General features: G+C 32.4%; 2 protein-coding genes across 3 annotated transcripts in view; both read right to left on the minus strand.

Moving 5' to 3' along the window:
- Positions 1-18,675, minus strand: part of LOC149897548 (uncharacterized) — a 53,547-nt gene that overhangs the window by 15,990 nt on the left and 18,882 nt on the right. Inside the window, exon 5 of one of the 2 annotated variants that reach the window (XM_090116110.1) lies at positions 10,914-10,922. The exons of the other annotated variant lie outside the window; for it this stretch is intronic. Within the exon in view, the coding sequence (XP_089972236.1) occupies positions 10,914-10,922 (9 nt within the window). The remainder of the gene's footprint in view (positions 1-10,913; positions 10,923-18,675) is intronic. 2 annotated transcript variants of the gene reach the window in all.
- LOC149897549 (uncharacterized) lies at positions 11,018-12,998 on the minus strand. Its single transcript, XM_090116111.1, has one exon. It carries the CDS (start codon positions 12,883-12,885, stop codon positions 11,251-11,253), a length of 1,635 nt encoding a protein of 544 aa, XP_089972237.1. The 5' UTR covers positions 12,886-12,998; the 3' UTR covers positions 11,018-11,250.

Consider the following 18,675-nt stretch of genomic DNA (forward strand, 5'->3'; position numbering starts at 1 on the left):
GACAATAAAACCCTCAGTGACACGTATTGTGTCTATTCACTGCACGTTTCGCAATTACGCGGGAAATCGCTTCGGCAATCATGAATTGGCGGACTTCTCTTCAATCGAGACTGGATGAAGTTGTCAGTGCAAGAGGTTTGTATAAAAAATTGACGATGATATACAAATTTTTATGTGGATGAAGCTTCTAAATGTAAATATGTAGTTTTTATAAAATTTCTAATTATACAGGTTTGCATTATTATATAAACTCACTATTGTAATTATATTTATGCGCTCAAATTGGATAACAATATGAAAACTTTAAACTACCTATGTATAGTCTATACATACGATGTAAAATGCTTTTGCAAATTGGATACAATTATATTATGTTACAATATTATTATTGATTTCATTTTAAAGTATAGTTTTCATTAATAACTCAGTTGAGTTCAAACTTTTGTTTTATTTTTATTTTTTTTTCGTTACTTCTAAGTTAAACAATTTTGGTGCACAATAAAGTATTTTTGTTGTTGTTTGTTGTTGAGGTCGGATAGATTATGAGATAAATATGAGTAATTTATTAACATTCACATATTACATGTATTATTATATAATAATTGTAACGAAATATAAAAATAAATAGGGCTATAAATTACAATGTTACAAACCAAATTAAACTTGTAATTGATATGATGAAATATTGTGATATCAAGATATTCCATTACTAAAAAGGAAACATAACACGAGCATTGTATTTTGTCTTTTCAATGTATTCTATTACTAAAAAGATATGACATCTTATTTATATTATACAGTGAACATTTTCTTTTTCAATTATAAAGAATTCTTGGTATCAATTTCGTCATCAGTTATCAGAATATTTTAATGAAGTAAGCTTGAAAGGAACAACTATTAAATTGAGACAAGTTTACGAAGTTAACTATTTGGGGAATAACTATCTGTAGTAAGTTTATTGATGGGTAACAGTTTGTATACAATGCTTTGGAGCTGTCAAGGCAACTTGGAAATTATATGTCTGTGGATGATTTGTTAAATAGAATATAGATCCTGCTGTTTGATAATTCAAATGAGTCTCTTGCCCGTTTCGTATATAGGTACTTATCATACTTATGTGCATACATGTTATTGTATTTTTTGTCTATTTTCTTCCTTGTAATAGTCTATTATATGTATTTTATTTTTCAGTAAATTACATAAGTATCTAAGTTTATATTATGTGTTTATGGGGAAATAAACTTAATCTTTCTCATTTTAATAGTTTGGACAAGAGAGTGTTCTTTCGTGAATCAGAATTTTGTTCTTAACGAATGCGTTAAGAACTAATTTTAGAGCCACAAATATTTAGTGAAATTAATGCCAACCATCAAAGATTAAGTGACTTCTACGAAAGGTACCACATTAACTTCCGCACAAAACCATTTAAGCTATGAGGATACGGATTAAGCAACATAAATCAAAGCATCTCAAATAAGATCACAATAAATATCTTCCAGAACGTTCTGTAACCGATAAACCCATTGAAATGACATCGATTGAAGTATCTCAATTAACTACGCTACACAGCTCAACGCTTCCATTTGACACTTACATTGGCGCTTTGATTAAAATTCTTTTACAGCATCGGAAATTAACAATTACAATCCAATTTTATATAGTAATTATTGCTATTGGCCATCTGTTGATTGCAATTTTACTATGGATTGGAAACTTTTATAGCATTTCGACAATATGTTAATAACTAATGGACTATCTAAATAAGATCTAAATGCATATTACATGTATTTGTGTAGATAGTTTACATACGTTTTATACGTTTCTTATTCGTATTCAGAGCGATCTCCACATTGATCGTGATGATACATTTTAAATTTTAATATCGATTTTTGATTGTATTATATTATTGGTTATTTAATTTTAAGCATATCGTGAATTTCTATGTATTGCCCCAAGGATACAAGAATATTATACAATTTTTATTAAATATGTAAATATAATTTTTATATTATCAAAATGTTATTTTACGGCTAACCAGCTAAGAGCTTTGAATATTAAAATGTCAAGTGCAAGCGGATACGATGAGGTTCATCAAATTCAAATAACTTATTAAAATATGTAAGTGAAGTGAGTATAGTCTGAAATTAAAAGTTAGATATTAATAAGCCTTTCTATATAGAAACAAGTAAAAAAAGAACTGATCATGAATAAAAGGTAATAAATAAAGGTAGGCTGCACTATTTTTATATTAGGTATTATGCTTGCCTAATTAATCACTTCGCTTTATTTTATACATATTGTTATATAATTCGTTCATCCACTTTTCTAGTGTTTTTAGCTTTGGTCAAACTCAAACTCAACGTCAAATAATACATTATGTTCATATTTTCTTGTAAATTTATCTATTATTTAATATTGCGTTGATATTGTCTTCTGAGTTTCTCCAAAACATTTTTTTACGTGTCCCTGTAAATCTTTCTACATTTATCCAATGTACCGTCGCAGCTTCAATTTTACTCTCAATAAACTACAACGCTCGCTTCCGGATGCCTACGCATTCGTTATGATTAAAATGTAATAGACCGTTTTATTGCTAAGCCTTTTCGGAGCCATTTTATCATCGCTTCGCAAATTCTATTTATATCTATCTATCGGGTTGAGTCCTTAAATTCTTTTTTGATGACACATCTGTTTGGGGAGTTCCTGGATATTTGAAAATAGAGCTTATTTGGCAGTTAAAGAAGCGGTTTCAATCAAACGTTGAAAAATAATCTCTCAAATTCTTGTAAAATTTGGTAAATTACCTTAAATCAAGAGAAATCAAGAAGGAAATATTTACGTGCTTGTTTTTTCCGCTCACCTTTACACATTCTCATTTAACGACTACGGCTCATATAAAAATGTTAGTTGTCCCGGCAAACTTTGTTATCTTATCAATTAAGGGTATTAAAATAGTTTACGACCATTCAGGCCTACTGAATTCACACAAAAAATTTCATAAAAATCATTCAGCCGATTTTTTGGCGTTTAGTTACAAACACCATAACAAGAGCGACAACATAGATATACATATAGTTACCATTGAATTCAAGCCTTGGTATATTATTAAGAACTAGCTTTCCGCCCGCGGCTTCGCCCGCTTTGTCTAAAACATAATAAATTATTATATACTAAAACCTTCCTCTTGAATCACTCTATCTATTAAAAAAACCGCATCAAAATCCGTTGCGAAGTTTTGAAGATTTAAGCATACATAGGGACATAGGGACAGAGAAAGTGACTTTGTTTTATACTATGTAGTGAAGAACGCCCTCTGACCTATACGCAGAGCTTTAACTAATGTGAACGGTAAAATATGAATACCTACATGTACATAAATACCCCATGTAAGGGATACGGATTAATATGCTCCAGAAATAAACCATACATCAAGCTTAAGCCGCGTTTTAGCGAAACTATTATACATAATTTTAGTGGAGATAGAGTACATTTTATTTGGTTGGATTATAATGAATTGGAATTAAATAGCGAAAGAGAGGTTTTAGTAAAATTAATGTACAAATATTCGCATTCGAGTAAACATTAGCGTTATTTTGCAAGGTTTTAGGATTTGCTAAATTTCAGACAAATCGTAGAGTTTTTTTATTATTGTGAATACGGAAGCGCTTGATCACAATCTCGCCTGATGTTAAGCTGAGTATTCTTAGTATTTTTTGGGATAAAGGTAGCATATAATGTGAGCAAACAAGGAGCTTTGAGCTTATAATTTTTATAACAATCTTGCGCTCATAATACCTTGTCAATGAATTATGAGAGTTAATATTTTCTTATCCCGTTTCAAACTGAAACAACAACAACTATGATATAATATATATATATATATATATATATATATATATTATTAATAATTTATAGGTGAAAAACACCGAAGCATTAATTATGTTCATTATATTTTAACGCGACATAATTAATTTAAAACAAGGTACGATCGAGCGAGACCTTACCGGAGCGTAAAAAATATACCCCAAATAAAGTGAAATTCGGTCCCTTACCGAAAACTTTTCTGACCTTGTGACCGTACACGAAATTCTCTAATGAGTTTTACTTTTACAAACGTTTTTATTTCAGAATATTATATTCCTTAACCAATGCGAAATAGTTATGTCTTACTTTTTTAATAATTTACGATAATCTTGAAATTTTTGATATATAAATGTTTAATAATTTGAATAATGGTTTTTTTCATTTATAAATAGTTCATTCTAGAAAGTCATTTATCTTTTTAATAAGTAAATATTATATTAGAAAATAAAACACAACCACATGAACAAAAGATTAGTAATGTTTCAAATAAAACAAGCAACGCTCAACAGTCACACACATAAACAGAATTCCCTCCGTAAATAGTTTATTAAGGAACACTCTAAGATATATAACAGCAAAACACACTAATCTCCAGAGTCCAGAGGGCCGATCCATCGCCCTTAAGTAATTTGTAGCAGGTGCGGCCAACACAAGAAAACAACAGTAGCATTAACTCTACGAATTGATCGTTATTTTCAGAAATAAATTATCCCTTATACCATATGTTATAAATAAATTAACGCGCTGTTAAATACGAAATTCAATTTTGTAAGTGTCGTCCGAAATTTTACAGAGCATCGTCGAAATATTATATGGTTATAATTAATTTAATACATGTCCTTTCTGACATTTTGATATACATTTTCGTCTATTTAATGTAATTATATTGATTACTTCATAAAGTTTCATTGCGCGCGTCTTCTTCAAAGAAAATAACAATCGTTAGTTTTAATGCAAAAGTTATACCGCTGAAAGACTATAAATAGAAAAAATTTCAGTGTTGGTAACATCAAACTTTTTAATTTTTAATTTTTTCAGGTTCATCAGATGGATTTCACGGTTCACAATCCCACATCTTTGAAACAGCATTCACAACCATAGAATGAAGAGTTTTCCACTAAAGGATTCATGATTATGAGTGCTTTTTAGGGTTCCGTAGCCAAAATGGCAAAAACGGAACCCTTATAGTTTCGTCATGTCCGTCTGTCCGTCTGTCCGTCTGTCCGTCTGTCACAGCCGATTTACTCGGAAACTATAAGTACTACAGTGATGAAATTTGATGGGAATATGTGTTGTATGAACCGCTACAAAAATATGACACTAAATAGTAAAAAAAAGAATTGGGGGTGGGGCCCCCCATACATGTAACTGAGGGATGAAATTTTTTTTTTCGATGTACATACCCGTGTGGGGTATCAATGGAAAGGTCTTTTAAAATGATATAAAGTTTTCTAAAAAACATTTTTCTTAAAGTGAACGGTTTTTGAGATATCAGCTCTCAAAGTCGTAAAAAGTATGTCCCCCCCCCTCTATTTTTATAACTACGGGGTATAAAATTCTAAAAAAAATAGAGGTGATGCATGCTAATTAACTCTTTCAACGATTTTTGGTTTGATCAAAGTATCTCTTATAGTTTTTGAGATAGGTTGATTTAACTGTAATTTATTATATTTGCTGCTACGGAACCCTTTGTGCGCGAGCCCGACTCGCACTTGGCCGGTTTTTTATTGTGATTGTAGCACAGTAGTTAGCATTGATATTTGTGATGTTAGCATTGTAGTAGATTTTAGAATGTTACTAACTCAATAAAACATTCACGCATGTTTCAGTCTTTTACTTAATTTCTACACACATATTCCTTCGATATAATAATGTAGATTGAATTAATGATAAACGTATACCTACCTATTGAACGACTACTTTCCTTGCTTACTTTACGTATATAATAAAGTGGTGATCAAAAAATTCTTAACAAAAGCAGTAAAAGTAACCCTTGCAACAAAAATATTGCTTTCCTTGTATTTGCTATAAACCTTAAATGGGCTTTAAAAATAAATTGGAAGCTATTTCAGTTTAGTCTTAGGGTAATTACATTTTATACCTACAAGAATATATGGCTTCGAATTGCGTTTTGGCTATAATGTAAAGAATCGTTCATGGTTTTGGGTAGATTTTAAATTTATTTGAACGGTAAGAATTCTAATTTTACTTCTTAAGAAAAATTATAATTACTGCAATCTGCGTTTATTATAAGGAGTTATTCAATTCGACAAACACACATAGGTACTCGTTGACTTATGTATATATTTCACACTAGTATTCAATTCTTAACAACAATAGTGACTGAGATTTTTCATCTAATTGAATATAAGGCTGAATATTTTCAAGACACCTGCTTCTATTTCAACCAGGCATAGCTAAGAATCATATCGGCACAAGCCTATCTCAACAACGAGATTATAGAAGTGGTTTCATTCTTATTTTTGCATCCTTCAATTCTTAACAAGCTACGATGCACATATTTTTTTATCGTCAATTCACATACAAATAAGGCACAAGGTAATTTTAATGTGATTTTTTCTTCATTTTTCCCTCCTAGCTTCGATTGCACAATTATTTTCCGCCAACCATTGCAAAGATGTTCTTATTAATGATCGTAGGCTAAAATATAAACTATTCTTCACCTATAACGGCTATAATAAGCAAGCCATAAACATGAAATATACATTGTAACATTTAACAGGAAACCAAGTTACTATTTGCTCGGATGCCCCTACTTATGGCTGGTTGAATTTCACTAGCCTAAGGGGCAAGATGTTAATTAGGTAACCGAGTATCGCTTGTACATAGTCTTTTGATGTGGTCAATTCTATATAGATGCATAGATGGTATGAACTATCAAATCTATAGACTTTAATATATTTCGATCTACTAAACGTACCATGAATCTATACGGACGTGATTGGAAATTCGAATTCATTTGTATGGAGCACCGACTTAAAACGCGTGGAACTCAAGCCTCAAGATAAAAGTAATCTTTAATCTATATCCATACTAAATTTCGTAAAGATATGATGTTATTGCGTGAATAATTAATAATAGCATCTACCCATCCTCACAAATCTGGTTAAAATTGATAGGATAGGAGAAATTTTTTTAGAATGCCCAATGCAAAGAAAGAAAGAAATGTTTCTACTCATTATTATGTTTATTACTGTATATACAACTTCAAATAGGTTTGTGTTTTATTCATAATATAGACTCTTCGTATGCATTGTTACATGTGTTGACGTTAAAAAAAAAACACCCAAAACAAGAAACTTTGAGCCTTTGAAATACACGCCTTTCTTTTATTCACAAAAGAAGACATATTACATGTTGAGTTGAGCAATGTTATTCCAATAAAATTCGCCTGTACACTGTTAAGCGGTAACATATTTTGACGTGAAGCTATCGAGAGCATTTACTTTGAAAGCCCTGAAGCGAAATGCGGAGCATCCAATACATTTGCTTATAACTAAATATATGGAATACGTCTTATCTATGTGTGGCCCTGACACAAATCCTCCTGTATTCCCAGTAAATATTCCTGCATTTTGTATCTGTGCTACGTTAAGAAAAGAAGAAATTTTGTTTAAACCACTGCAATTGGTGAGATTTTCAGTAGATTAATATTCCGTATTGAAATAAAAAGAGCAAATATCTTTGCTTTGATATTTAACGTCACAGATAAAATATATGTTACGTTTATTAAATAAGGAAGAAATGGAACCATTCATTGGTTTGGATAAATTTTATTATATGCGAGTTCCTAGTGAATAATTTTGATTAAATATAATATTTCGAACAATCTAGTTTTAGAATGACGTCACAGGTGACCTGTATAAACGTGTATACAAAATTTCAGCTTAATCGGTTGAAGATATTTGCTTGAAAATTGAGTTGCTATATTCCACCCGAACAAACAGTTACCTATTTAATATTAAGAGTTAAAAGCTTGCCAAATACTCTAATTTTATTTTTTAACTATAAATATTATTACTAATTTTAATATTTAGCTTTATAGCATATTTGAACGCTATAAATGATACCTACAAATTAAACGGGATTCAATTCTTTTTTTCGGCAGGTAAAAAGACGCGGGTTCGGATCCCATATCGCGATTTTTTTTATCCTTTAAAATTTATCAACTATTTTATATATTACCTACGCTAAAATAAATTGATTTATTTCTGTATAGTACATTTTGATAGTAAGTAACTAGGCATGTTTGTGTGATTATGGATTCAATAATAATCTGTCTAACTTTAAGAAACAATAGCCAATGATATCTTTCGCTTAATTAAAGGTTATACAACAATACTATTTGATATAATAGTCTTCTAGGGCCCATAGTACAATGGAAACTGCTACAAAGGAACTAAATCCCCATCAAATTATGTACGTATTTCAGAAGACAATAGTTTTAGCTTCCAATACCGATTATCGAATAGCACATAATAGAGTCTAAACTCGATTAAGATTAAATCTCATTCCGAAGACTAATTGGACCTAGCTGACTTGAATCCACCTCCAACAAAATTGATAATTTTAATAAAAGTGAGTTGTACTCGTATACTCATAGAAAATGGTACTGAAACTAAGAAGAAGGTTAGAATTCTTAGCTGTATTATTTTCTTACAAGAAACTAAACACTTAAAGTAGGTAACTTAGATTTGATATTCTCTGAGACCCTGTCTAGTTAAAATTATTTCTATGAAAACTGAATATCATCGTGACACTTGCTTCTATATAGAACGAACTCAATTGATGCGACTTTTGATAAAAAACATTTCATTCTTACCATGTAGAATGTAAAGTAGCAAATAGCAATCTATACTTTAATATTATAAAGCTGAAGAGTTTGTTTGTTTGTTTGAACGCGCTAATCACAGGAACTACTGGTCCGATTTGAAAAATTCTTTCGGTGTTAGATAGCCCATTTATCGAGGAAGGTTGTAGGGTATATATCATCACGCTAAAACCAACAGAAGTGGAGCACTGCGGGTAAAACCGCAGGGCAGTTGTATGAACATAAAAGTTATAAATCTTTGTTTGTATACGTTAAACATAAAAATAAACTTATAAAAACTAGTCCATCTACTGTAACATTACGCAACTGTCTACAGATAACAGAAAGAATAAGGCTTTCAATTCTTCACCTGTCATATTGAAAGTTAACGATTCATCAAACTTGGCACGAGCATTAATGCTTTTTGAAACATAGGTATTATCTACAGAGGTTTTATGCCTATTTCTATTTTAACATAAGCTTTCTCGACCATTTTATCTGTATGATAAAACAATACGCGTAGACAAAACAACCATGGCATAAATAATGTTCAAAGCCCTTTGTTTTATTTGTAAATAAAGACGGTTTTATCAAACGAAAAAAGGGACAATTATTTTCAGCTTTCTTTTGCTTGTTTGGAGAAATATTTTTATTAAAATTCAAAGATCAATTCGTATTTCACTAGTCTTTTAAAGGATATAGATGGAAAAATATTTTATGAATTTTACAATGAATTGTGTTATAAATTATTCAGTTAGTGGATTATTTAGGGATTGAAAATATAGCTTCATAAGAGCGAAGTGGACGGATTATTATGGAACATATAAAGTTTGTTAATGTGTTTCATAAATATCTACATTAACTGGAATTACGGCACTACTTCTATTGTAATGAAAGGCATGTGTATGTTACTATAGTTGATAACCGCGTATCTAACGAGGATGAGTGATCATACACTTAACAATGTATGTGTTGATTGTGAATTTGTGATGAGAAAATAAATAAATAAATTTAATCTTTAATCTTTACACTATATTTAGTTACGAGCGTAGTAGAAGTTCTAGGTGTGTTATTCATAAAATTTAACGTAAATATTTACATACGTAGTCAGCCATACGTACGTTATACCTACTTTAAGGTGGGTCCACACTTGATCATTTTCGCCAATCATATCTCGCGACGCATGTTTGTTAAAATGGTTGCATAATGATCGTCCACATTTAGGATACGCATACTCGATACAATACGCCTGATGCGATTACTTGATGCAAATGTGGACTCACCTTTAAGTGTTCTTTTTTTACAACATTAATAATTAAAGTCCCTTCAGGGTTGACAAAACACAAGCAAAATATTTCCTTATCCTATAGCATTGAAGTCAGGGTTGACAAAACACATTAAAGCAAAGTTTTTCTTTATCCTATAGCATCTGTCAGCATGTTAGCATTATATTTTGTCTTAATCTAATAAGTGCGTGTATGTATATATTACTCAGCCTTACAACCTTGGCTTGGCATACCCGGGGAGCCTTTGTTAGCCGGGTTTCGTACCTCCCTCCGGGTATCATTACAATGATGAATGATTTCCAAGTACGTTACATTCTTTTCGCTTTGTCGAACAAGAAAGGCATTTTGATACCAATGTTACCTTTCACGGTTTCGGGAATATTTTTAAAAGCCCTAATGGAGCGAAAGTATTATTTTTCTTCGTGTTGTAAAACCTCTTTTGTTGAAGCGTTATTTTTTGGGTAGAATGGACGTGTTCGCTTTGATTTTGATCGTAACATATCGTAACGTTTATTAATATGATAATTTTAATAAATAATATCAAAGTGTTTTATGATAAGATTTAAATATGATGTTATATCAAGCAAAGGGGCAGGTGAGCCACCTGTACGGGTATGATAATAGTACATATTAAATAGGTACGTAACTAACACTAAAAATTAAAATGTTAAAATAGGGCTTAATTTATCTTTTGAATACGGGATATATAAATGTTCTCTATAATCTGTACCATGCTTAATCACTCAATATAAATTCTAATTAAAACATTAAACACAACAACAAAATGAAACATGCAAGAAAACTGTAAAATTGTGCATTGCCTTGTGAATTACTCACAAGGCAATGACTTAAGTGAAATATAAAGGAAAACAATATACCAAGAAGCGGGAAAATAAATGTATTAACTATTAACGTGTTAAAATAAAACTTACCACGTTTAACTTCGCCAGACCAGTGCAAGCAAAAAGAAGATTATTTACAAAAGAGTTTTTTTTTTTTTTTTTTTTTTTAAAAAGGCACCCGTCATCACAGGGTGTTCGCGCCACCTCTGGATTATAGTCCAGAGACATTTTTTGCTTTTTATTTATTTTTTTTGGATGGATAATATTAAAATACAATAAAAAAAAATACTAAAATATAAAATGACTAAAATATTATACAATAATTGCTAAAAATACTGTAAAATTAAAATTATTATAAAAATTCGGTAAAAACACGGCACAAAAACATTCAACTTAATCCTATATCACAGTAAAGAGCTAACTAATATCACACACTATTCCTTTGGTTGACTACGACTACAATATTTCTACAATATTGTAGGAACGCATCCCTACACTTGTCCCCCAGGGCAGAAGGCAGATTCTCACCCGTCATCGCCATGCCCAATTTTTGTTCAATAGCATATCTATTGCTTGCAAAAATTGGGCACTCGAGTAACAGGTGAGGAACCGTCTCCTCAACTCCAGGCTGACATAGACACGACGGATTATCCTTCAGCTTGAATCTGTTCAAGTAGAAGGCGAATCCGCCGTGACCAGTCAGTACTTGTGTGGTGTGGTGTGTGATGTTTATTTTCCCGACTACCTTGTATGCAGCAGCAGCGCTTGGGAAAAAGAGCTTCGTGACTCCGGCCGTTCCTCCTACATCGTATCTCCTATCCCATTCGCTGATCGTATCCTGTCTCAAAATACGCTTGACGAATGAAACAGGACACAGATCGTAATCCGGTTTCCTCCTCAACCCCAGAGCGGCCTCCTTGGCTAACTCGTCTGCCCGTTCGTTCCCCTTAAGCCCCGCGTGCGCCTTAATCCAAAACAGGGAGACCTCCCGCCTCTGCAATGCAGCGTTTCGGAGGGCCGCCCGTGTTTGCACAGCCAGGGGATGACGGGAACTCAGGGTAACCGCCTGGAGCGCCGATCTGGAGTCGCTGAAGACACCGACCTTTGCCGCTCCGCTCTTGCAGGCTATGTCTACTGCTCTTTTGAGCGCTAGGAGCTCGGCCTGATAGACGGTACAATACGGTGGCAACGCAAGTTTAACGGCCTTTGTCTCGGCCTCACCTTTCCATACGGAAAGGGCGGCTCCGACGCGACCCTCAATCTTGCTGCCGTCCGTATAGACCCTGTGGACGTGGCTGTCAACCACGTCGGCATAGGTGTCCTCATCTACCAAGCCGAACCCCAGCTCTACCTGCTCTGCCGGATGTGGGTCCTCAATCGCGGGTGCCATTCGTTCCACCTCCCTGTCCCTCAACACCGCCGGGTGCGACACACCCCTCCCGATCTCATAAAGCCTCGAAGCTTCGAGTATCCTGAGATCAAGAGGGAGAATCCCAGCCAACAGCATCGCAGAGTTCAGGGAGACAGTCCGATATGCTCTGCAGATCTTCAAGGCAAAACCCCGTTGAACGGTGTTAAGCCTCTTTTGGACCCCCATCTTTTCCGCTGTGGGTGCCCACGCTGCTGATGCATACAAGATAGTCGGTTCTATAACTGCGATATATATAGTCTTAACTACTTGGGGGTTAAGCCCCCAACTTACTCTGGCTGCTCTCGCTAATAGCTTGTAGCGGGCGATTGCCTTCTTGCAAACGTTCCCAACATGGTCGTTGAATGTCAGGCCGCCGTCAATAATAAGACCCAGTATTTTAATATTATCGAAATACTGGATGTCCACACTACCCATTGTAAGTCGTGGCTTGTCATATTTTAGTTTTCGCGTCGAGAGCAGGGCACATGTCTTATGTGGCGCGAATTTCAGCTTGTTTCTGACACCCCATTCGTCAATTATTCCTAATATGCGGTTTGCCTTGACCTCTATTTCTAAACCCGTATCTCCATCAAACACTAACACTATGTCGTCGGCAAACGCCTGACAGAACACTTTCATCTCCTCTAACATCCACAGCAGGGGATCCAACAAGAGGTTCCACAGGAGCGGTCCACCTATGGACCCCTGTACGCACCCCTTGTTGGTTTCCCTACTCACTTCCACACCTGCATACCTTACATTCACTCCCCTTTCACTCAGGGAGTTTACAAAAGAGTTAGCATCGGCCAGCCAGACAGTCTGGGGGACTGTGTGGAGACAATACCTACTAGGAATCAAAGAGTATAATTTATTGTTATACTAGCTGTGCCACGCGGGTTCATACAATGAAAGACGTCTGATTATTTATTGTTACCTTAGATCAATTGGTACACGCTATATGCCACGCGGTTTTAAGTCCTAAATCCAAGTAAAAAAAGCCTAGAGTATTTTGAAGAAAGTTTTCATTAAAAACTCTATTGAAAGAAAAGCTCGTTAAATTCATAAATAATACAGATACTTTTATTCTCGTAAACCCTTGCGAAGATATAAACAAGTTATAAAAACAAAAAATAATGAGAATATTTTCAATTAAAGGTTATGAACGTTTTTTCGGCACCAGCAATTAACCCACTTTTTTAAAACTTGTAATTATCTAGAAAATATTAAATAATCAGTATTTCTTGTACATTTCTTACAGCAGAAAATCTCCTCCTTCATAGTTAATAATTTTAAATTTATTTGCCTTAACAAGAACCAGTCCAAAACAACCTAATTTATTTTGTAGATGTTTCGACATTTTTCTAGAAAGATACGAAAAAGTTAAAGGTCGATATTGTTCATGGGCTACATAAAATAATTCTGACACCTTAGTCTGACAAAAATACACATTGAAAGGTGAACATTAAGGTGATTTTCCTTTACTTTTACCGTCCCTAATTCCATTTATAAAACATTCATTACTTTATACATTTAATATTTTGTGGCTTTTGTTGTCTTATCATATATATCGACACAAAATCGAACAATTTATCTATTGACATAATAATAAATGAGTAGGTACTGTCTCCAATAGAATTTATTAAAAATGAGTATGTAGTAATTACTAAATAAGTAATATTATAGTTAACCAGTCCCCCATTTGAAAGAAGTAAATTTAAGCTTATTAATCTAGATTATAAAATTGTGTCTTAATTTAACTACATCTACAGCTATTTTATACAATTATATAAGAAATTGTGGGTGTATTTTAAGTAATTTAAGAAATAATTTATTATATTTGTATCTTGTTAATTTCTACGGAATAATTTTACATTTATAAACCGACTAAAACTTAAAAAGCACTAAGCTCGGTTATACTTAGTATTTATGTTTAATGAAAGCGTAAAGCTGACTACTTCATAAAGCCAATATACAAATAGTAACATTGAGAGAGATTAACACAGACGCTTTATAAAGAAACAAATTCTATTACCACAACATTATTTAACCGCTTTAAATGAACTACGAAAATCGGGAAAACATAAACGAAGATATTCGCAATCTATTCATCTATACCTACTAATACTATAAAGCTGAAAAGTTTGTTTGTTTGAACGCGCTAATCTCGGGAACTACTGGTCTGATTTGAAAAATTCTTTCGCTGTTAGATAACCCTATAATTAAAGAAGGCTATATCACCACGCTAAGACCAACAGGAGCGGGTAGAACCGCGGGGCACAGCTACTGCTGGCTAAAATTAGAACGTCCTGTCACTTGTCAAACAACATTCTGTATGTAAGCTTTGCAGGTTAAAAGCACAAAGGGGTTGACAAGTTGCTTTGTGAGGATGAAATAAAAATAAGCGACAATTTTACAGCCTATAAATAAAGTGACCTTACATGCCTTTCGCTTGTCATATTTTTTCGGGTTTTGACAGTTTTGGTTTAAAAGAGCGATATAGGTAGTTAATTGAATTAATAATTTTACAAAAAATGTGACAATTTATCGTAAGACACAACCGAAAATGTACTTTCTACATTATTATTTACTTATGCCAATTTGAATATTTTTTTAACTTACACTTTTACCTATAGGTAAATATAAATGCTTCATAGAATAACCTCTAAGGTTTTAATTATTATCTACTGACGCATGTATTTTTGGGTACATTTGAAATATATATATATATATATATATATATATATATATATATATATATATATTATATATATGTATATACTATTTCGTTAATTACTTAATAAGTAAATTAACTTGAGGATAATTTTCGTGTTGTAGATTCGATTTGTGGCTGAAAAGGCGACGCTAGACAAAATCCAACCCTCAAATTGAGATAGATTTGTTTTATACTAATTTATTTTCAACAATTAATTAACTCAGCTAATCTAGTACTAATTTTGAGGATATTTTGTTATTTTATACCAATTATTATTGATTATTTTTTGGTAGAAATAAAGAAAGGCTTTGTTGTTTGTGTGACAGATTCTTGAAGTTGGTCAAGTAGTTTTGTGGCGTATGAGGCAGTTTGTACATAAAAATATACACAGACAGAAAGATGTTCCTGGTCGATCATACGTATATAGTCAAAGCGTTTAATTGGTCTTCGAATCGAGAAGTTAAGAAGACTTAACCATTGTCCAAGAAGGAAATTATTAAATCCAAAACTAATACAATATACAAACACATTCACATAATACTGGGGTCTGGGTATACAAAGAAAAATATTCAACTACGCTAGTACCAACACTGTTTATAATTCAAAGATTATTCTTGAGAAATATAAAACGATTTTTCATGTTCAAGATCCAAGTCTCACTCCCTCAATGAACATTTACAATGAAAGTGAAAATCTCCATTTTGTATTAGGTATGTTAAACTAAAATTCACGCGTTTCTTTTTGAATAAATAAGTAAATGTTTAGAGAAATACGAGTGCTGACGACGGTCTAGACTCTAGACACATAAATGTATTGAATTATTAAAGGGAAGCTTAGTGTTAATCTGCTTTATTTATGTAAGGCTATACATATATAACATACTAGCTTTCTGCCCGCGGCTTCGCCCGCGTTTTCAAAGAAAAACCCGTTCCCGTAGGATTTCCGGGATAAAACCTATCCTATGTCCTTTCTCGAGTATCAAAATATCTCTATACCAAATTTCTTGCAAATTGGTTCAGTAGTTAAGGCGTGATTGAGTAACAGACAGACAGACAGAGTTACTTTCGCATTTATAATATTAGTATGGATTACCTTTAAACGTTAGTGTAAAAAGATTTAACTTGCTTGTTTTGTTGCCGATGAAATACGGTAATTTCTACGTTTGACGATTAAATTATCTACATGTATTTTTACAAAACATCTTATTGTTGTCGTCTTTTTGAAATTTGCAGTTAACGTACGATAATAAATCTATGAAATATTAAATGCATTGGACGCTACATATAAAAGTATAAAGAAAATCGATATCTGAAGCAGATGTATAACATAATATAGCTACGCCTATTATTCCTATGAGCACCACGCCTGTATCATCTCAAAAGATAATTCATAATATCTTTTCTAAGCCTTTTATCGCAAGGGAGCCATCTTGTAATCTTTTTTAATATTCGTCCGTGGAGATACCCCAAATAGATTCCGTGTTGAATATTTATGAGTATTAAAGTTTGTGAAACAGGAAAATGTCATGACAAAACTGGCTTTTATAATTGGTTTATTGTCTAACAGTGTTTTGATGTTTCAGGTGGTTATAGAACACGTGTAGATTTGAATACCAATACCTTTTTGTCTAGTTAATTAAAAATTAGAATAATAAGTTTTTATTGGTTGATTTGATCATGCATATTGTGTTATTTTATGTATTTTGGGATATGTAGTTCTTCTTTATTACTTGTTTAAAATATTGATATGATATTTTAACATATTAGGGTAATTGGTTTACCTATAAATTATATTCACAGCGGCTCTCAGATTTTTCTAAACCATGTCTTGGTAAAAAAGGTTTCATATTTATTTTGGAAAAATTATTTAAATAGATTCATTTTCAACTTCATATTGAGGCATGTAGACATTCAAAGATTTGAAATCATAAATATTGGACATTTTAACATATTCCAGTTACCTAAAACTTATAATGACCTAATTCATCTTACAGCTCTTACCTGTACTCTAAAACAATTATCAGCTCTAAATAATTTTTAAAGAGAAGTGGAATAACTTTTACTTCGGGGCTTCATTACAACGATCTCACAACAAAAAAAAATATCAAAGAAACCGCCCAATTACCTACCATTATTTTGTTATAGCAATACTATTTAAGCAACTGTCTAGACTCTAGACAGTGCTATAAAATTGAGTCATAAATAAACTAGAAACTAACGTAATGGCTCCTGAAAATATGCGGGCAATTTTAGTTTTAGTTGCACATTAATTCAAAACATATCAATATTAGTGTTGTTAACTTCGTGTGGGGTATGGGCTAGAATTAGATGCATTTTAATTGATTGATAACTTTAGCAAATACGATAGGATTGATATGTATTGTTTTGTCCTTTTAGACAGATTTCTTTTCAAGTCAAGAATAGAATACAAGACCTTTTGCTTGTAGGGTTTAACGTGTTTATGATAGAAAGCAAAAAGTTAATGAAACTAACTATGCATTACGGTTACAGTCTTTTAAAAAAAATATATTATCTTGTAATATATATAAATATCGTGTCACAATGTTTGTCCTCACTGGACTCCTAAACCACTTAACCGATTATAATAAAATTCGACCACCATGTGCAGTTCGATCCAACTTGAGAGATAGGATAGTTTAAACATGTAGGTACCACGGGCAAAGCCGGGGCGGACCGCTAGTATTATGTATATATGTTATGCGTACCTATACGTATATGTTTTTTGTGAAAATAATCCCATATACGACACTGAATCTAGAGCTGAATCATATTTCACGTTTACAATACTGGTTTGTACTTTAGTTAAATATCACAAAACACAACGTCCAATTCCTCCAAATATTTACATTCAAGTTTTCTAGCAGAGGATGTGATTTTAAATAGAATTCGTATTTTCTAGTAAGTTTAGAAAAAAGTTATCTAGGAAATTGAATACTTGAAAGTCTAGTCTAGAACAGCTCACGGGAAGACATTTCGAGATTAGTTCCAAGACTAGCGAGTTTTTCTAACGTACAGAAAAGTTCCACGTTCATTATATATTTTACAAATCATTTATGTACTGTAAAATATTCCTTTTTTTAAATTAAGCGTCTATTGTGATTTTATCAAAACAATGGCCTTTAATTAACAGTCTTTTCTAAAGAATCTTAAATGTCCAATTTAATTCGTCTTTATAAAACTGCTTTAATAATAAAACCAATATTCTTCATACAATAATGTTCGCGCGTAGCAAACGTAATTTAACACAGACTCATAAATTATAATTCAAATGAAACCGTCTTTAAAATCACATGAAACAACACAGTAGTAAATGTCGCACATTGTTTAAATTTACTAGTTCACATAAAACAGATTTTCAATACTAAACAATCAAAATATTTAGTATTTCTACAATGTTATTTACCACATTTAGGTCTACTTTTCATTTGTTTAAGCGCACCGAGTTAGTTATGACAAAAATTTACTGTCTAACTAAATTATTTTTAATCTATACTAATTTTGTAACCGAAGAGTTTTTTAATTTGCTTGCTTGCATGCGCTCATATCAAGAATTACGCGTTCAATTTGAAGAATTATTTCAGTGTTAGAATTGATTGATTTATTTTGAATGGCTTTAGCTTTATATATATAAAGTCCAATAGGAGCAGAGCAATGAGGGAAAACCACGGGACACAGCTAGTTCTTAAGTGTATGTTCAATTAATTCCAC

The sequence above is a fragment of the Colias eurytheme genome, chromosome 25 (genome assembly GCF_061535395.1).
Source record: "Colias eurytheme isolate Ceu_HAF_F1 chromosome 25, ilColEury1 Martin Lab GWU primary, whole genome shotgun sequence".
Taxonomy (NCBI): domain Eukaryota; kingdom Metazoa; phylum Arthropoda; class Insecta; order Lepidoptera; family Pieridae; genus Colias; species Colias eurytheme.

Coding starts and splice junctions, on each gene's coding strand:
- LOC149897549 (XM_090116111.1), bottom strand. CDS start 12,885: ATGTTAGAGGAGATGAAAGTGTTCTGTCAGGCGTTTGCCGACGACATA.